The sequence below is a fragment of the Vulpes lagopus genome, chromosome 17, assembly GCF_018345385.1.
Source record: "Vulpes lagopus strain Blue_001 chromosome 17, ASM1834538v1, whole genome shotgun sequence".
NCBI classification, from domain to species: Eukaryota; Metazoa; Chordata; class Mammalia; order Carnivora; family Canidae; genus Vulpes; species Vulpes lagopus.
This window is the reverse complement of record NC_054840.1, coordinates 38,304,440-38,326,117: the sequence shown is the minus strand read 5'-3', so window position 1 is coordinate 38,326,117 and position 21,678 is coordinate 38,304,440. Positions and strand designations below refer to the sequence as shown.

The 21,678-nt window shown below is 40.1% G+C and overlaps 1 protein-coding gene across 3 annotated transcripts in view; it reads left to right on the top strand.

Moving 5' to 3' along the window:
* Positions 1–21,678, top strand: part of SEMA5A (semaphorin 5A) — a 488,460-nt gene that overhangs the window by 207,952 nt on the left and 258,830 nt on the right. For all 3 annotated transcript variants that reach the window (XM_041731983.1, XM_041731984.1, XM_041731985.1), the window contains one exon: positions 10,785–10,884. In XM_041731983.1, the coding sequence (XP_041587917.1) occupies positions 10,785–10,884 (100 nt within the window). The remainder of the gene's footprint in view (positions 1–10,784; positions 10,885–21,678) is intronic.

Genomic DNA, 21,678 nt, shown 5'->3' with positions numbered 1-21,678 from the left:
ATGTTATTATTTTCACTGGATAGCGCTGCCTTAGAGCACTTACCATCACACTTTCTTGGGGCCAGCTCATGTTCCTCTTCTTCAGTTTAGCTCTCTTCTGTGTATATCTTCTTACCCTTTCAGCTGAATTATACATGTCTTAAAGGCAGAAGTCTGTCTTATATAACTGTATCCTGGCCAGTACTCAGGTGGGGTCTTCCAAGTAGCAAGTACTCAACTGTTTGTTGACTATGTAAATGAATAATTGTGTTGTCCAGTTGGGTGTATATCACCCTAATGCCGAATCCTGAAGTTTCTGGAAGAATCTGGGTGGGTCTTGGAAAATGTTCTAGCTCAGGTGAATAGATAGAATCAATAGTTTGGCAAAGAGACCATCTTGAGGCTTATTTAGAATGTCTTCAAGCAAGGAGACTTTCTTGCATGAAGGGCTTTATTTGTGCCCTTCAGACTTCTGGTCATCACTGCTTACATAGCAAGCATGTGGCCACTCCCGGAATAATCTAAGTGCCCGTTGAGTAGAAACAGTTCATTTTTATATTTTGAGTCACATTAACATCATTTGTAATTCTCAAGTTATAAATCTGAAGGAAATTACTTTTTAATGTCCTCTGGCACAACATTAAGATTTTGCAATTAGATTTTATAGCCTGTAGTCATATGCCGCAGGTCACAAGGCAAAATTAAGACCCTTCTGCACCAGCAAAGTTTCCTGTAGGAAAGTCGCACAGAGTTTAGGGGCAGGGCAGCCCTGGAACACATGTCCGGGCCTGGAGGACAAAGCTGGTCACAGTCCAGGGGTTTGAAGGTCTTGCCTAGTTTACATATGCATTTGCATAATCTTTTAAATTAAAAAAAAAATCTGTCTTGATGGATGGATGAATAGAAATTGCTTCTTGTGTGAGTTATCCAGCAATAAAATCCTGCTTCTTATCAGCTTGGTTCTTATCCTGCAGCCACCAGGAATAATTGCTCCAGATGGTTTAATGAAATAGGAGGTTTCCACGATCTTAAAAGTTATAAACAAAAGGGAAGGCAACGCCAGCCTGCCAGGCAGATTTTGAAAACTAGTTTACTGACCACATTCCAGAAACTTCTCTTTACGCCTTGCCAGGTGTGTCTCAGGTAACCCTTGGATGACTCAGAATTTCTTGGGCCCCATTGGCATTTAGATCCTGAGATTGAACAGGTTTTCCTGGTATGGCCAGAAGATCATGCACACAAATGAAGATTTGGGGAAATAGTAGAAATTGTGAATCCCACCATTGATTCAGAAAGGGAGTACATTTCAGTTGGTTATGAAGATGGTGGTTGACTATAATGAAGTTTTGTCTAAGATTTCTCTTAAAATATATACCCAGGAAAAATAGAAACCATTTATCAGTTCTATATTATCTTGCGATAATCTAGCTTGGAGAAACAACATGTCTGAAATTCACGCAGGAATCTCTTTGAAGGGTGAAGCATGTCCTCAGCCTCCCCCCGCCAGTCTTTATCTACAGCCACCTTCTCAAGGTAGGCTGTCCGGTCCTGCCCTTACAGGAATAGTGCATGCTTTCCTTCCTATAATTTTAACAGATTTGTGGCTATTATTTAATGCTTGTTTACATTGTGAATCTGTATTATAATGGGGCTTCCAGGCTGTAAAACAGAGCTTAAATGACACTTGTGGCTTTCAAATTGTGTTTGAGTGGAGAACACCCAAATCAGGGAATAGTGTGAGTAAAAAGTGCACGATCACAGCTCTTTGGGTTCTTAAGAAATCTACCTGGCAAGCTGTCCGAGGTGGAGCAGTGAACTTTAGAAGAACCCAATTCCAGAGCACAGATATTTTGCAAAACTTGCAGTTAGTGGATTTTTGCAGTGGTGAACCTATGAAAGAATGATTAAGTATTAAAATGTCATTGCAGAGGAAACATATGAAGAGGCTTGATGGAGCATCTGACCCCTGTTGAGCAGATAAATGATTGAACACAGAAAGGATGGGAAAAAGCACTGTTAGCATTTCAAAACTCTGTGTTTTATGTGTCATGTTTACAAATAAAAATGGAAATGAAAGATGCTTTACGCCTTCTTAGTGTACTGGATCCTTTTTGCTTTTACCGGTGTAAAAATGCTTTATGGAAAAAAATGTTTTTACTTTCCCTAATTGGTTACTACTGAATATTTTTGTTTTAGTTTTAAAAAGTAATATCAGTTGATGGTGCCTGGGTGGCTGTCAATTAAGCGTCTGCCTTTGGCTCAGGTCCTGATTCCAGGGTCCTGGGATGGAGCCCCCGTGGTGGTGGCATCAGACCCCCTGCTCATCAGGGAGTCTGCTTCTCCTTCTCCCTCTGCTGTTCCTCCTGCTTGTGCTCTCTGGTGCTCTCTCTCCCTCTTTCTCTATGTCAAGTAAATAAATAAAATCTTTAAAAAATTAAATAAAAAAATAAAAAAGCCATATCAATTGAACATTTTGATCATTTCCTGTAGCAATCTTTTGAGATTTTTTCCCTCTAATTTAGTGTCTTTAACATATATATATGTATATATACAGATATATATATCTTATATACATTTTTGCAAATACATATGTGTAAATGTATGTATTTACATATGCACACGTATATATACAAATGAACATATTGATGTCTCTAGATACATGTATAACTATATAAATCTGTATTCAGGTATAAATGTATATGTAAAAATACACTTAATATACATATTTATATATCTATATATGTATATATGTGCAAATAAACACACGGTACCTATAATTTATACCAACATACAGATGAATATATTGAGATCTAAATCAAGATATAGACATTTTAGGCCCTTGAAAATACTATGATTCAGAAAGTTTTGTGTGCTCAGAGACCACACGATGGTATTCCCATTTGGATGGATTTTCTACTAGTGCTGTGATGGAGAAGAATATAGATTGGCAAAGAAATCACTGGACTTGGGATTTTCCACTTCATCCTCATTGGCATGTAACTTTGGGTGGTCATGTAACTTCTTTGCCCTTAGTTTTATAAGCTATAGATTTGGGCGGTGGATTGCAGGATAGCCAGTGTCCTGTCCTACTATACCTACTTTGACTCTGTGGAGTTCTAGATAGCAGTTATAGAGAAATTAATTGGTCTTTACATTTGGAGAAACAAAATTGGCCTGGTATTTTTCAGTCTTTCTAGAAAGCTAAAGTAAGGTGAGTAGAATATTGGCATATTTCTGCATTAGCTGAGGTAGTAAACAGGACCTGTCTTGGAGGAAAAAATGACAGTGTATCTTCCATTGTTGGGATCTTCTTCCATGGGATGCCTTATTGCCTGTGAAGGACCCTGGTTTCTTTCTGCTTTTCTCTGGGACCTTCTTTCTTTCAGCTGTGCTCTGCCCAATAGGCAGCTTGCACTGGAACATTCCTGCCCCCCATCTGAAAATTACCACCTCTTCCATTCTATCTAATTTTGCTCTCTTTCGGTGGGTGGCAGCTACCATTTCTGATAGATTAATCCATGCTGATATATTACTAGGTGCCAAGGATTAATGTACTTTATACATTCTTGAGAAAATTGATTTTTAATTTGGACCTCATGGCAACACTGCCCTAGTCCTATCCTGGGTTGAAATTCCAGCTTAGCTGCTTACCACTTATGTTACATTTGGCAAGATGTGTAACTTGTCAAAAACTCAGGGTTTTTATTTTTTTTAATTTTTATTTCTGCACGAAAGATTATAGCTCTAGCTTCACAGGATTATAAACATTAAATGAAATAAGGCACTGTTAACATGTAAGGGTATCTACTATAGTTCCTGAAACTAAGTAAACACTGATAATATAGACAGCAACCAAAAAAAAAAGTGTTAATAGGAGACATCAGTTTTTCTGATATATATTTTTTTCATAAGCATAAATGATGATGAACTTGCATCTTTCCTCCCTGGTGAAGTGTTTTCCCTGGCTTGTCACTCGACAAACACATGAGGCTTAGAACTGAAATCTATTCTAATCCCTTCAAGGATTTTAGGCAGGACTCAGATAACTGAAAACCTGGATGTATCTTATTTTGGGGGTGAAACATGGCATGGGGTGCTAGGACCTGCTGCCTGAAGCACACTTACCTTGCTCTGAATGATCGTGGTTGGAGGAACATGCCTGAAAAAAGCAGATGGGAAAGGAAAAGGGAGAAAATTGGTAGCGGTCCAGCGACGGTGCAGTAAATCAGCACTGACCTGCCTTGCTATTCTTCTTTTTATGGCTTCTTAAAAATTCCACTCCTTTGTTTTCCAATCATGGTTTAGCTAAGATTGTCTTGCTAGATTGGTCATGTAATGCACTGAAGCTGAAAAGGACGTCCATGGAAGGGAGATGCATGCCACCTGTAAAGAGTAATAGGTATCTTTGATGTAGAATGGTTTCTTTCACAACTTGGGGAAAGGTCAGGCAAGGAGAACTTCTAGAATGCTCAGCCAAGAGTTTACTCTGCACCTCTCCTCCTCCAGCCAGCACGAATGACCTTCTGGGGAAGGTGAGGACCCAACCCTTGAGTTTTCAGGACATTGTCCTGTCCCCTTACATCAGAGCTGTGTGGCCTAGACTGCTGAACCATCCAGCCGAAAGACTCTGCCTGCATCCTCTCTTTCTCCTTCCAGAATGTTCTCTGCTTTAATAAAGCTGATCAGTGCATGATTATTGACATTTTCTCCTGCCTTCATTGCACCAAGACCCTTGGAACATAAAACCTAACCGGTGGCAATGGGAACACTCTTTTGTTTAGATCTTAACTGACATGTAGATCATTGTTATTCATAATCACAACAGCAGAGGCAATCGATGCATTATTTATTAAACTGAGTGGGTGGCAGTTTTTATTTAACAGTATACATCGCTGGGAATCAATTCACTTTCAAAATGAAGAGGATGTTGATTTTTTTCTTTCGTCTTATTACTTTTCAAATGTGTCATGTGTTGCTTGGGAAGCTACCTGTTAGGTTTTTCCAGTATGGGTTTCAAGGCTTCCAAAGAAGTTTCTCAGTCCTGCTTTCTGGACTCCTTAATTGACTGACGTTTGGTGTGAAGAATGGAACAGGCTACCCGGAGCCAATCTTATTTGACCTGAAAGGTTTCACTGCTCAGGTTTGCCCACCAGTCAGCATGGTCTCCTGACAGCAAGTGCTGTAGGCTTCAGCTCTCACAGGGGCCATCGATCTGGTTTTCCCAGTGACTGTCAGGTTCTGGACCTGCCCTGGGCTTCCACACCAGAATCCCCTGTGATACTTATTTATCAGGATCTCAAAAGCTTCTTGGCTTATAAACATGACTACCTTCAGTATCTCTAGAGTGTTTCAATCTTTATTTGATAGTAACATTTATTCTTTTTAAAAAGATTTTATATCTTCTTCTGGGGCTAGGTAGGGGGTGACTAACTTGAATCTGTAAGCTTAACTTTCTAGTTTATCTATACCATCATTGGGACCAAATTTGTTAATGCTGACACTTTCATAAAAGATATTTCTTAAAACTGTAACACTGTTTTTTTTTCCTTTTTTAAAAGATTTTATTTTATCTATTTATGGGAGACAGAGAGAGAGAGAGAGAGAGAGAGAGAGAGGCAGAGATATAGGCAGAGGGAAAAGTAGGCTCCCTGTGGGGAGCCCAATGCCGGACTGGATCCTAAGACCTGGGATCATGCCCTGAGTTGAATGTAGATGCTCAGCCACTGAACCACCCAAGCGTCCCAACACTAGGTTCTTTTTAAAATTGGATCAGTATACTTTTTAGTAGAATCTTTACAAAATGGGGTGCGTGGGTGGCTCAGTCAGTTGAGTGTCTGACTTTGGCCCAGGTTGTGATCCCAGGGGCCTGGAATTGAGCCCCACATCAGGTTCTTTGAGGAGAGCCTGCTTCTCTCTCTCCCCTTGCCTGCCACTCTTCCTGCTTATGTTCTCTGTCTCTCTCTGCCAAATAAATAAATAAATAAATAAAATTTTTAAAATCTTTGCAAAACAATCATATGGGTGCTTACATAGTGGTAAGAGAAAGAACAAATGTATCTTTGCAACTACTTATGCAATAGAAAGTCATTGCCAGAGGCCCTGTTTAAAAAGCCCTATTTGTGTCAAGAATGGATTAACTAGAATGATTGCTATCAAATATTAAAAATTATCTACAAAATATTGAATTTGAAGTTACAGGCTTCATGTTACTACTTAACTTCCAAACACGGTGGTATTGGCTGCCATGTTTATGTTCCGTTTTATCAAGTGTTTTTTTTTTTTTTCCCAGCAAGATCAGAAGAGAAAAAGATGAAAAAGGTAAACCCATTATTTGGGAGAAATGAGCATCTATTAAGAAAGTTCATGTTACTGAAAATTGTATCCTCAACCTGCCAGGTGCTATGTGCCATCCCTGCTCTCCTCTGTCACCCTGACCTTTCTGTGGCTTTTGCTGAGCTTGTTCCCCACCACCTGCCTCATGGTCAGACTGTCCTCACCTGCCTTACTTGACACTATTCTTCTCGCTTTCTGTATCCCTAACGGTTCTTTTTCTTTTCTTTTTTTTTTTTTTAAGATTATTTATTTATTTATTCATGAGAAACAGAGAGAGAGGCAGAGACACAGGCAGAGGGAGAAGCAGGCTCCATGTAGGGAGCCCGACACGGGACTCGATCCGGGTCTGCAGGATCAGGCCCTGGGCTGAAGGCGGGGCTAAGACTTCTGACATTAAGCTTGTTGATCCATTTTGTTTTTCTGGAATAGACCCTATCTCATATGAAACACTGTGTGTGTGTGTGTGTGTGTGTGTGTGTGTGTATGATTTGCTAATACACAGCTCTCCTTAGCGATGTTTTCAGCCATGTTCTTAAATGAGGTTATACAATGATTTTCCTTTCTCCTAATGTCTTTATGCAGCCTTACTAGCAAGATTATCAGGATCACAGTTGCCTCCCATCTGCATTAGGAAGCTTTATCTCTTTGTCTCATCTCTGAAATAAGCTGTATAGAGTTGGGATTCCATGTTCTTTAAGGGGTTGTTGGAATGCACATGTGAAACTGAGGTACAGTTCGTCAAAGAAGGCACAGGCTCAGAGTTTACTATACATTTTGTCTCGGGTGTTTGACACCGTCATAACAAGAGTGTAAGGAAAATGTATTTTGAAAGGTTATTTATTTACTTACTTATTTATGAGGGAATTTGTGTATACTTCCAGACAGAGGGAAGGAGCCTGGTAACATGGGAGATATTAGAAGAGAGAACAGGTGATTTAGGGAAGGGACCAAAGGAGAGGGAAGAAGTGGGATGAGCAGAGGAGGAAGGGCTGGTCTTGGCATAGAGGAGAGAGCTCTGGCCCCTGATCTTGCCAGGAAAGTGGTGGAGAAGGGGTGTTGGGACAGGCGCATTCTCAGTTAGGGATGAGTTGGTGCTGGAGCTTTCTCCCCAGGCCTTCATGGTAGTCCGTCAGGTAGAGGCTGTGTGATATGCAAAGTCAAGATAGCCAGACTTGGGGGAATGCACAGGAAAATCAAAAAAGAAAGAAGAGGATGTGCAGATCACTGAACTGTGATCTAGTGCTGACCATAAAAATCCCTTGGAAGCATTTTGGAAATTAAAATACAGAAAAGGGAACAATAGTGATAAATCTATATGTTGTTCACTTGTCTTTCCCTGTCTGTGTGCCTTGTTTTATTATTCGACGGTGTTTTAGGAAGCAGTGTAGCCCTCCTCCTTGCTCAGTGTAGGAACCAAACCTTAAGTGCATCTCCTCATCCTGGTCGCTGTTGGCCACTCTTCCCGTTCATCTAACAGAAAAGAGAGACTCACGCATGAGAGACAGGTTCACTGATGCTCTTCTAATGTCTTTTTGCAGCCCCCTCTCCCCTTACATGGCTCATGTTTCTGCCCCTCCAGCGCAAAGGTCAGCCTGTGCCTCTCTGTTCTGGCCTCATGAAACCTCCTGTTCTTCCCCCCCTTGAGTCAACATGGGTGCCTGGCTCTGGGAGCTGTAAGTTTGGGAGAAGAGAGCCCTAGAGGGACACTCAGGAGCGGGGACTCAGTCCCTGGCAGGGCTCCCTGGGCATGAGTTTCCTGCCTGTGTGATGAAGCTCTTGACCTAGAGAGCTCTCCAGGCACCTCTAGATGTTAGCCATGCTCAGCAATGGCTCTGGGGCCATCCTTCACACGTGACCTTTCCTGTTGTTGCTGCTGAAACTGTCCTCTCTCTCTCTCAGACCACCCTCACCTCCTGATGCCTGTGTCTTGTCATCATCATCTTCCTCTTCATTCGGTCTTGGAAAGATTTTGTTATCTTCAGCTTGTTACCTGAGCCTCACCTCCAGTTGGTTATCAGGCCCCTGAGGCTCCCTCACCACATCTTCCTTCCATTTGCGTAGCCGCTACCTAGCATGTATGCTGGTGCTTTCCAACAGCTAACATTCCCGCCCCCATCCTGCCCACCAGTGGCCCAGGCACTTTCCTAGGATACCTGCTTTCACCTGTCAAGTACTTGCTTAAGAACATTTCAAAGCCTCTCTGGCATGGGTGAAGCCAAGTCCAAACGTGTTAACCTGTGAGCAGATATTTTTACAGTTCTATTTAAAGACACCTGCCAGTGGTTTCTTGAGTTACTGTCCCTTTCTCTCTTCTCTGTTTACCCTCTCTCCTTTCATTGTTCATTGTTCATTCTTCTTCTCTTGAATTCACTGACCATTGCTCTTTCATTATTGCATCATTCATTCTGGCCTCCCACATTTAGGGTACTGTGCTGTTTGCTTTGCAGACAAAAGAGCCTTTGGCTCCCTCTTCCAGAAACAGAACTGGTGAGGCATGGTGGGCAAGAGGATGAGCAACATGGAATATGGCCTAGGGGCACCATAGCATCCCGAGTCTGACTGTACATAGGCAGTCAGATCTTTCCTTTCCTCTTATCTAGGGCCCCCATCATCTCTTGCTTTTATGTGTGAGTACTTCCTATAATATTACAAATGCCTGTAAAGATCTTCTATTCAGGGGATCCCTGGGTGGCTCAGCGGTTTGGCGCCTGCCTTTGGCCCAGGGTGCGATCTGGAGTCCCGGGATCGAGTCCCATGTCGGGCTCCCGGCATGGAGCCTGTTTCTCTCTCCTCCTGTGTCTCTGCCTCTCTCTCTCTCTCTCTCTCTCTCTGTCTATCGTGAATAAATAAATAAAATCTTAAAAAAAAAAAGATCTTCTATTCATAGACACTGTGCTTAAAGATACTAGCGCTAGTTCCCTAACTGAATTACGAACTCCTGAAGCACACCATTTATTAACAACTTTTTATAGCTCCAGGGCTTTGTACATATTCTACTATAATTAAGTGTTTTCTTTTAAATGACTTGGCTATAAAATGAGTAAATTTATAGAAACTTCTAAAAAGAATCAGGACACATATTAAAATTTCAAAGCCCAAATACAAGTCTCTATAGCACTCAACCCTGGTTTCCTCTATGTGGACTAGAACAGCTTTCCATCCATGACCTTTTTTCCCTCAATAACTGGTAGCAGAGAAGTGCTATACAGAGCCATTCCTGGAAAATAATCCATCTCAATCACATCAACAAAGGTGTTTGTGTGGGACATGTTATGTGACGTGGGCATATTTCCGTATTAAATCTGGTTTTGGCATCTGCTTTTGTTAAAAGACATTATTCCTGTGCGATACCAATGACTTTGTGGATGTGACATTTGTCATGTGCCTCTTTAGTCAGTGTGATATCACTCAAAATCGTAAATCCAAGAAAAAATGACAGATTACATGGCTAATTGTCAGGAATAATGATAAGGCGAGGCACAACTGGCAGGCAACTCACAGAGTATTTTTGTGGTATTAAAAATGTGCTAATAAAAATTGCAAAAATGGCTCTTGAAGCAGCATTCTCTTGCTCTCCAATGCTGTCATGTTACAATAAATGGACTCTAGGCTGGAGGCCATATCATAGGAGTCTTGTGAAACAGTCTTGTGAAAAACCTGTTTCTAAAGGGTGGCTATTTCTTGGTTTCCCTTAGGAAAAAAAATGCCAGCAAGCCCTAGAAGTAACTAGATTTCTCATCTAGAAAGTTCTGTATGGGGATCCCTGGGTGGTGCAGCGGTTTGGCGCCTGCCTTTGGCCCAGAGCGCGATCCTGGAGACCCAGGATCGAATCCCACATCGGGCTCCCGGTGCATGGAGCCTGCTTCTCCCTCTGCCTATGTCTCTGCCTCTCTCTCTCTCTGTGTGACTATCATAAATAAATAAAAAAATTAAAAAAAATAGAAAGTTCTGTATGTGTTTAACATGCCTGTTCATGGGGCCAAAATAGAAACCTGAAGACAGGGACCTAGACTGTTCACCTCTAAGGAGGGCTCCTGGTACCGCTGTGTTTGTCCTGGATCCCCAGGAGGGCTTTGTGATTCTCAAGTCTTCAGTTCTTGCCAGTGAGCACACACAGGAAATGGTCTTGTTGGCATTCAGTATTCCCTTGATGAAGCCTGTGAATGCTGCGTGATTTTCGGCCGAGGCCAGAGCCCAAAGGAAAATGCACCTCTGGCTTGTAAATCACACCCAAGTGCAGATGCTTTGCTCACTCTTTATTGGGTGGCTGCCCTCTATGTTTTACACATTCTCAGTATGGATTATGTGACATTCTGATGGAAACTTCCAGTGGCCCCTAAGCGCTCACATTAGGGGACCTCCAAATCCTCTCTGAAATGTAATGTTTGCTACCTGATGTGCACTTTTTGTGGTCCCTGGAGGAAAAAAATCATTCATTTTTATCTTTTCATTTATTTATTTTTCCTATTTAGAAATTGGCCCCTGGTTACGGGAGTTCAGAGCGAAGAATGCTGTGGATTTCTCGCAGTTAACATTTGACCCAGGACAGAATGAACTTGTTGTAGGAGCAAGGTGAGAGATCTTAATGTTTTGCCACCACAGATAATTTTGGATTTCATTTGACATCGATGCAGCTACACATGAGCTTCTCTGCCATAGTTGATGAGTGCTAAGTACTACTTCTAAGAATGAAATATGGAATAAGGGTACCATAAAGTATGCTACTAATAATAGGATGACCCCTGCTCTTTGTAGCAAGGTGCTACACCCATTTATTGGGTGCTCCTCATGTGGCAGGAACTGTTCTGACAGGAACTAATTCATTTTTTTCCGTGAAAGCTGAGAGGTAGGTATTGTCAACATTCTGATGGTAGAAATGAGGACATGGCGGCAGGACATATTATGATGTCTAATAAAAGCTGGACTCAAGATTTCAGATGCAGGCATTTTTTACTCCAGTCTCAGTATGTTCTTTAGGAAAATTCTACAGTCAAGAGGTTCATTTGACATCCATTCCAATGCCTGTTGTTACCTTTCTCTGAGACCATGATTACACCATTTACCAGTCTATTGAGAATTCAAGGAAATTGTTATTATTTACCTCTTTTAAGGTCCTATATCCAGGTCAACACTTGACATTCCAGTTTAATGAGGAGGCTGCTAGAACACCATCAGAACAGATCTTGAATTGTTGCTCTTCTATTTATCATTACTTCTTCAGAAAATAGGCATAATCCTTGCATTCAAATCACTTATCCTGCCAATGTATTTTGAGGATGATGTATGAAAAATACTTCATACCATTTTCTTCGGAAGAATGCTAACTTTGAAGAAAGAGGCCATTTGGACTCTTCTGGCATTCTAGCAAAGCACTTTGGGCACTGGAATGGTTATATCTCTTTTGGTCAATTTTACTAGATTATAAAACATACTTTTCATAGCAAGAGAGTATATGCAATTTCCACATATAGCTGAGTGAAGCTCAGTCTGACTTATACTCTGGGCACTCTAGATAAACACTGAACAGTTTCTAGAATAATCGCTTTGGCTCTCAGATCTCAAGGAGCCCTTGTGCATCCACCTAACCCTTGAAGACATTGAGGTGTATGGGCACAACTTCAAAAGCATAGACAGAAGTTGGCTTAGTTCCTAGCACTGAGCATGTCACCTGCATTTCTTTTGATATTTTGGAGTTGACAGTGAGGACAGAGTGGTTTGGTTTACTTGGTGTACTTAGACTTACTTTGGCACGTGAGGAATACATGGGGGACTTCGGGTGCCGACTTCCAACATTTCATCACTGGGCGCCTGGACCATATGTTGCAGGGGTTTTAATTGGTCCTCTAGCCTCCAGATTTTGTCCTCCTCCTGTGTACCATGGCCAACACCATCTTTTTTAGAATGCACCCCCACACACTTTGGTAGCTCCTGATGGATAAATGCTGGCACTTTGGTGTTGCCCACCACACCCTCTGCCTTGTGGTTGTGGTTCCACATCCCTTACAAACTCCACTTTTTTCATTCTCTCATAGCCCAGGCATGTGGAGTTATTTATATTGCCCACCAATGTAAAATGATTCTTTCTTATTCTGGGATTTGGTAACAAACTTCTTTGCTTTCCTGGAACATTAACTACCCCTTCCCCCAAGTTCTCTTACTTGTTGAGCTCATATTTGTAGTCAAGAGTTCTGGCTCAGGAGTCTTCCCCTGGGCCTGAGTTCCTCCATCCCCTGCTCTACGTGGTCTTGTTAGCACACTTCTCATCTACCTTCCTTAACTGCATTACTGCATTATTTTTTGTCGGGTGCCACCCACACCCCACCTGCCATTATCAGATACTGACTTACCAGATGGCGGAGGATGTGCTGGTCTTTTCTTTGTTTCTCTAGAATGTAGCATAGTTTCTCCCCTGGCAGAAGCATAGAGATACCTGTTGAGTCAATATATCTACTTCAAGGATGTGATTTGTATCTGTGCCACTCTGCGTCTGGGAAGATCCTCAGGGGAAAATGGATTGGGTTTTGCAGATTTATCCCAGATTCCCATGTCTGGGCAAGGACACAAGGGCGTGGCAATCTCTAGCCCCAAAGCTAACCCTTAGGGAAAATGAACTCTTATTCTTAGGCAAAGGGGAAGGAGCCAGCTGCTGGTGTAGAAGGTGCAAATATGACCTCAGTTGGAAGAGCTGAAACTTCTGTCCTTCATTCAACCCTAAAGAACTTTGGAAAAGCTTTGCCTGTGAGCTTGACTTGAAAGACTCTCCATTGTTTCTGGAGGTGTGTGGTGCTGCACGTACAGGACAGCAGCACACACATGCTACACCCTGTGGGTGTTTGGCTTTTGGCGAATGACATAGATTCTCCTAATGGATGTGAAAAGCCACTGAGCACATTGGCACTTGGAAGAGATGTGTCATGGTCCTGTCCTGATGGGAGACAGCCCTGGGGAACTGTCCACAGGGACACCTGTCCCTGAAGGTATCCATCCCAGTGTCCCTATGTCCACATTCCCAGTCCAGCCATGCTGAAGAGGGATCAGATTAACCACTGAGGCCACCTGGCACATGGTATGGCATGGTGACCAGGAACAATAGGATCCCCGGACTTAGCACATAAAAGTCCAGGAGGCACAATTTAAATTTGAATTTCAGGTAAGCAACCCCAGGAACATAGGCTCTATTTTCTGTTCTGGGACACTAGTACAAGGACCTCATAGGCATTTGATAAACAAGGAAAAGAAAGAAAGAGGTAGACTGGACTTGCTCAGTTGTGTGACCTTAAGCCAGTTTCCGTGTCTAATGTTCTCATCTTTAAAATTGATGCAATTATTTCTACCCCTGTCAGCTGTTGTGAGGATTTAATAAAATAATCCATGAAAAGTGATTGTCATAGTAAGAGGTACGCAGTAAGCGGGCAGCAGTGGGGTAGCTCTGCTGGATGTCCATGGATTTCGGCATACGTGTGCATGCACGCTTTTGGCAGACATCACTGAGTGAGGAATTTTACTAGGAAACTTGATGGGATTAGGCTCAGAAAGTTTGAGAGGGAGTGTGAGCCAGTTATAAAACTTTAAAAATAACTCAGCCCTCAGTTTCCTGTTTGGGAGGGTTTGACCTAGCAAAAAAGTATACATAGCAGGTGCATATTTAAGAAATCTGTAATGGTTTAAATATGAAACGTGGGAAAATACGATAATAGGCTTTGTTTTCTTATGATGAACACTTGGCATTGCAAAGCCATTTATTGGGTTGTTTCACTTTATGCCAGTGACACTTTGTTTCTGAAATTGAATTCAGTTAAAGATTCTTTGGACTCCTCACAAAAAGTTCATTGTGCTGCAAAAGGAAGACCTTCCTTTAAGTGATTTGTGTTATATAGTCCCAGAAGGTACTTGCATCTTGAGTTCGTGGAGATTCTGGAAACATCCCTAAATTTACTATTTCCAAGGTGCACATTATCTTTTATATTATTTTAATAGCATTGACATTCATATATTGTTTCACCAAAGGGTTCTATGAAAATTAAAATAGCATTTGGGTTTTTAATGATGAGACTGAAGGATTTTAGAAAATACAGTTAAAGCATAAAGAAAAAAAACAGAATTTTGGAAATAATCACAGTTTACCTTTTCAGTTATTTCCCCACATTATTTAATTTCTATTTGTTTCTATGGTTGGAATAATATTTTATGAATTATTTCTTTGTCAAACAGCCTACTAAAGGCAGTTTCCATGACATTTTATTGTATTTTTCGTGATCTTTTATATATAGGAAGAAAAATTCCAAAGTAAAGAAATATGTTTTGGTGTAGAGGTTTTGTATAATAACTATAAAAATATTGATATTAATAATAGTTCACAAAGTTGACGTAAGTCTAAGTTCTGTTGCAGATAGAATTGTGAAGCTGGAAATAAGCAGGTGATTATATTTTTATTTTCCAAATGAATCTGTCTTTAGTGTGCCAAGTTCACTGCAAGGATGATAAGTGATTCTGTACTAAATTCAAATGTTATTCTAAATGGCAACAAACTTGCTTTGCATCCAACCTAGTGTTTGATTATAATCAAATTATAATTGGGGTATTTACTGATTAACCACATTTTTATAAAGCATAAAGCCATATAGTAGTAATGAAAAGAGCCTTTCATCAAAGAGAAGTGAATTTCTTTCCTTTCCTTTTTTTTTTTTTTTTTTTGGTCTTTCAGTTGATTTTTTTTAAAAAATAAAAGATTTATTTACTTATTTTAAAGAGAGAGAGAGAAAACTCAGGGGTGGGAGGGGCAGAGGAAGACCAAGAGAGAGAATCTGAAGCAGACTCCGAGCTGAGTGCAGAGCCCAATGCCAGGCTCAATCTTACAAAGCTGAGATCATGACCTGAGCCAAAAACCAAGAGTTGGACTCTTAACTTACTACACCAGCCAAGCGCCTCTCAGTTGATTTGTGACTATTTTACTCTTCTCTAACTAGCTTCAGTGCAATATAAACATATAAATTGAAGGGCATAGTCTCATAGCCTATGATATTTCAATAAGAACCCTCACCCATAAGCTTTCATACAAGCACCTTGGCTTCCAGAAGACCCAATCATTTGCCGGTTGTTTAAGGTGGTAGGATTGAAGCTCATAGACTCAATACTTGGGTTGGGTCACAATCTAGCGGATTGATGATAATTGTAACAACTTATGACCTTGGAAATTTCACATTTTAATTCTATTAAAGTCACATTATGAAATGGATGCATTAGGGAGAGATCAAGGGAAAGGGTAAATGGGGATGCTTGAGTCTCCTTGTACACATGACCTGACATGAGGCCCAGCCCAAAGCTTTGCACCTTGCCCAGAGCCCTTTGCCTTTGCCTGTACAGTTAATGGATATATGGACTATCTCCATAAGTGGGAAGATATTTCTGTACATTTGTCTATACAATAAATTGTATAGCTTTCTAATGAGCATGTTTATTACTAAAAACTAAAACAGAAACCCTAGTGCTTCCAAGGCAGAGCTTGATCTTCCTTATAGTCACAAAAACTAACCTTGAAAATTTTGAATGTTTTATTTTCAAGCATTGTTTGTCCCATGGTTTGAATCTGCAAAAATAAAAATAAAAAGGAAGGATAACTTGCTTTTGTATGCTCCCACTGAATTTGCTTTAAGTATTCAAAGCATCTGTTCCCATAAGATCACATTGAATGAATGGGCAGGCTTTTATTTAATTAGACTAAGTTCTCCTTTCAGAATGATTTTGCCACTGGATCTAAACAAAGAGCTGAATTTTTGATTCATGTAAAGTCTTTTTTTTTTTTAATTGACCAGTGTCATTCACTCTTTTTTATTTTTTCCCCATGGTAGTGGTGATTTTTAATTGCTATTTTCATTTTAACGTTTTACCTTAGAATTAATCTGTTGGAAGCAGCATATGATTAAAAGGAAAAATGGAGATTTTTAAAAGATCAGCAGTTCTGCTTCCAGTAGCCACGATGTTTTTTCTGTTTTCCAAAGGATACTTTCTAGTTAAGTTTACACATTTAAGGTGAACTCCTGCTGCGTGGAGTGAAGTCAGCAATTAGGAGTGAATCCAGAAAGTAGTAGACCCCCATAATGCAAAGAAGCCCAGGGTAGTGATGATGTTTACATTGTATTTATATTAATTATGATTTAGGGAAAACAGCTGGTGATGAAAAAAAATGGATGGCACTTTTCATTCCTGGTCTTCACCTGGAATTTTTTTTAAATATTTATTTATTTATTTGAGAGAGAAAAAGAGGAGGAGGACAGTGGGAGGGAGAGAGAGACTCTCAAGTGGACTCTCTGCTGAGCACAAAGCCCAACTCAGGCTCGATCCCCTGAGATCCTGACCTGAGCCTAAATCAACAGGTGGACGCTTACCCGACTGAGTATGTTTTTTATCCTTTAGTTTGTTGTTTAAATGTTTTTTTGTGATTTTCCTTCTCAGCATTGGCACAGGATTTGTAGATGTGTGTTTCTCTTAGGATTCTCTTGGCTTATCTTCCTCTTTCTTATACTGACTAGTCTCCTTTCTTCCAGGAGGCTCATTTGATTAATTAATCTGATCTGTGTTAAAAAGTCCTACTCCTTGTCTCCTGGCTTTGTTACCTTTTGTCCAGAAATATTTGCCAGCCTTCAGGGTACCTGAGTATCACCACAGTTCATTCAAAGTGAAGCTTCTTCTATCCCTTGTTCCCAGTTCTGCTGACACAGTGGGAAAGAAGGGGACCAGGAATGTGAGCTCTTAACCAGGAGGTGGTCTACAGACACTCTTGTGGGAAAGACTTCTGTACATCCTGTTCTTTTTGCTGTTAAAAGAAAAAAAAAAAGAATAATCTTTGTGTTTTCTTCCCTGCTAGAACTGGGGAACAGATAAGTCTGGCGGAACAGTTATTTATTTAGTTATAAAGTCCTTTTTTTCCAAAATGCATGAATGAGCCAACAAAGCAGTGTAATAAAAATTAATCATCCTCTTTACTTTGAGTGTATGTGTCTGCTGCAGTGTTTGAGTGTTGAGAGCTTTGCTCCCAGCCAGTCTCACGTAGAGTCCATCAGAGTTTATTAGTTAACTCAGTCACTCTTTCATGACTGTTCATTCATCAAATATTTATTGAACCTACTTTATGCCAGGATGTATCTAAGGCACTGGGGAAACAAAAATGAAGGGTAGTCTCCACCTGATGAAGACTTTATAGCCTAGCAAAAATCTAGTGCAAGGCTGGCAAGCTGAGGCACCAGGGTTGGCTCCTGTTTTTATAAATAAAGTTTTATTGGCACATAGCCACACCTATTCAGTTGTGTATTTCCTGTGGCTACTTTTGAGCCTTACCGGCAGAGATAAGTGGTTGTGACTGAGACTGTCCGTGAAGGCAAAGCATTTGCTCTCTGGCCCTTAAATAAAAAGTGCTGACTCTTGGCTGGTGGCTGTAGGGGAAACACAAGCAATTGGAGTTGCCCACAGAGGCCTGGGTTGGAGCCCTGGAAAGCCTACAAATTAAGACACATGATGATCTTTGGGAGTGAAAAGGATATACTGAGAAAGTGCTCTTTCAGGTGGGCCTTGGAAATGCAGGAGTCTGGCAGATGGAAGAGTCTTCTTGCCAGAAGGATCGTACCCTGGGGAACCTTGGAGATCCTGATGAAGCTGAGAAGAGCTCAGCTTGACTGGACCATTTGGTGACTGAGAGGAGAAGTAGTTGCAGGGGAGGCAGGAGTTTTAGGTAGAGTCAGATCATGGAGGACCTTGGACTTAATCCTCCAGACCAGTGATTGCAGTTCTGGCAGTCATGAGAGTCGCCTACAGGGCCTTACAAGAACACAGATGTCCAACTTCTCTTCAGTTCAATTGCAATTAGACTTTCTGGAAGTAATGTTGGAATCTTTGGTTTAATCAAAATTCTGAGGATCTACTAGACTGGCAGATTTGAGAACTTGTGCTAAGGGCATTAGAAATTTGGACGATTTCTAAGCCTACATATTTAAATGCTCTGTTTGCATTGGGAAGATACTTCTACTGTACTATGTGCAGAGTGTTCTAGAGTTTGAGGATTTCAGAGGTAGGGATGGTACTTGGGAGCTGTGGATCAGGTGTCAGAATGTTACTCAGGCAGTGGTGGTGGGAATGGGGAAAAGAGTCAGATTTGAGACATATTTCAGAGCTGAGTTTGACAATGATTGATGGTGACTGGAATGGGGTGGCAGAGAGCAAGGGTCAAAGGTGAGATTTGGAGCAAGATTTGGGAGTGTGGCTTGTTGTGATGGCATTAGCTAGCCCTAAGCTTGTGGAGAATAAGCTACAATTTGATTATTTGAAGATATATGAAAACAATTTTTCCACCTTTAACTATGAAAATGACCCAGAAAAAGAATTGTATATGGAGATCACTGGAGGAGTGAATATTCCTAAGAAAGCAGAGGTTAAAGGAATCATAAGATAGTTCAGTTGGTATTTTTTCAAGTGAAATATGATCTCTATCAACTGAAAAATGGGAAGGAACAAATCAAATACCCAGTGGACTCACAAAAGCAGAAGTTGTGAGTTAAATTTAGAGCAATAAGTCATTATCTGTAATCTTCAAAACACTGAGGGATTTGAAAAAAAAAAAAACACTGAGGGATTTGCAAGTAATATTTAGAACATAATAAAATTTAAATTATCAGTGTGATTATTAATAATATTGATTAATAACTTTGACCCTAAATGTGCTATGGGAAAAAGTTTATGATTTTATGTCTCTGCAATTTGCTAACAGCATTGGTCTTAATTATTGCATAACTTTCAGAATCCATCTTTGTTATTTCATTTTACTTGCTAATAACAAGAAGCTCTCCCAACTATTTCGGTGCCTTTTTTGTCTTTTTTCTGTGCCTTTTAATATGGCACAGTTAATATGTTTAAACATACAAGGATGCTATTAAAATGATTTGTTCTTAATTTTGATGAATTCTTTGAAACTTTCCTAATAACCAAGAATTTTAAAGGGTTTGAAGTAACCTTTTGGGGATAAGGAAGGAAATAAGTTGATGCAATTTTGGGGAAGTTTATACTGGACACATATGTTCATGACAACAATAATAAGATCAGAATTTTTAAATTTTCATAGCCTAGACTACATATACTTATTATTTTTGAGGAACAATTTTGACAGAAGAGGTAGCTCATAACATGAGCATATTATTCAAACTGTAATCTCAATGTAGTTCAACTGAATAATTAAAAAAATAATTAAATCCTCCAAAATCTGTGGAAAAAGCACACAAAAGAGATATTTTTAGAATGGTTATAACCTCAGAGAACTTAAAGGCTCCTGGAATTTGTTTGGATAATGGAAGTCTCTGGAAAAACAATTTTAGATGGATTGGTGAGCTACCTGAGTTGGTTAGAGGATGAAATTAAATCTTCAAATTCTTTAAGGTTATTGATATGATTTATATATTTTTTACATTTAAATAATACAATAATTTTTATAAACAACTTTTTAGGTTTGCTGTAAAGGATATAGTTATCACTTTTCCTTTACTTCAAAATCATGAGCTTATATTTTAATATTCAAGCCTACCATTGCAGGTGAAAATTTGGGCGTTATGGGGGATGCTGCTCTTTCAAGCTCTGTGCAGTCACCAGCTGATGACAGTTATGATGGAACCCTGCTGTGGTGAAAAATCAGGGAGGAGAAAGTTGGCCCAGGTATAGGTGAGGCTGGCCTCTCAGTTGACGTCAGCTCCAGGGCGTGTTTTGTCTTCAGATTGTTTCATGATTGGCTATGGTCTAAGCTTTTATTAAAAAGAAAAATAAGTCATTCTCATCATTGTTTAAATGCATTTGATGGATTTAGTTGCTATCCTGTCTTCACTTTCTCTTAGTGCAAAATGCATACCTGTCTGTCTTCATTATTCGGTCTTCTGCTCCTCAGTTATAAGCAAGCCTCTAATCTACATGTTCAATAAGAGCCTGGAGTTTTCTTCTTTGATTTTATAGCTATATTCATCAGAGACCAATTGAGTTATTCTAAGAGAATGTCATTTTAAAACACCTGTGTCTTTCATAATTAATGGAGGTCAGAGTTAAGTTTTATAGAGTCTCTAGATAAAATGAGTCATTTAGTTAATATGCTCGTGATGGCTCAACCTTTTCTTTAATGCCGGCTGAATTTTATTACTTTACATGAAGACGCAAATGAACTTCGTCTATTAAGGCCCGCACTGCTCCCTCTGAGAATATATTGTTGTGCTTAGTGATTTGTTGCTAATAGGCCACTGGGGGATTGATGGGAGGCAGAGATGAGTTATGCAATCCTACAATCAATAAGAAAGAAACTCTGGTGAGGAGGGCGAAAACACATGCAGATGTCTTGTGGGGAGACTGTCAGTTTTTGTCTACCAAATTTAATGGCTTTGTGATTTGAATTATTCAGTCTGTTGGGTCTATGTATCTCTCATATATTATTACTCCTAAAAGTAATACAGTTATTACATTTGAATGCACAATGTCAAATTTTATTTCAAGGCATTTGAAAAAAAGGAGATGCATACCAAGGGAAGAAAAACACAGACTTTTATTTAGTGTCGTCATAAAACCGAACCTTTGCAACATAGCAAACTCTTGCTGTGTACTTCTGTTAATGAGAGGGGAGAAATGAAAATACAGAGTAGTTCCCTGTAAGCTGTATAACTAATACATTCTAAAAATTCTGATCTCTCAACCTCTTGCACCAGTGCCTTTGTCCCTGAAGAATGGCAATATTCCTTATTACTACCTATTTACATCTCAGGGTGTTATGAAGATGAATGAGACCACTTAAATGCTTTGGGTGGCTCAAAGCATTGCTCTAACTAGAGAAATTGAACCGGTATGAAACATTTTGTTAGCATTCCCTGTTGGCGGGGAGCCAGAACCATTACTCCTTCTCGTTGGAAAGGTTGGTAGCCTTTCTCGTGAACCTCACATATATTGTTTTTCCTCATCTGTGTGCTCACAATTGCAAGATAAAGTGGTTGCCCCTTCTCTAATTCCCTGGAGAACAGCCACTTGCAGGGGACCATAGATCTTACTTTACTGTGCAAGTGGCCCAACATCTGGGAATATCAATTTTTTTATTCCCCTTAGAAGATTTTCTTTCTTTGTGTAATCTTTAACTTCGTAGGTTGTTGACCTCAACTGTGATGGATCAAGCTATCTTGGGAGATTTCAGGTCCCTCATGTTGCTAGCTGGATTGGAACTTTTCCAATAGCAAAAATGGACTCAAAGTTGTACTTGGAACCAAATAGTTTGAGGAAAGGCGTTTGCGAATAGTAGAATCCACACAGTGTTTTGTCAGGTTCTTAGGTTCCAGGGAGGTGATTAGAGAATTCCACAAATGT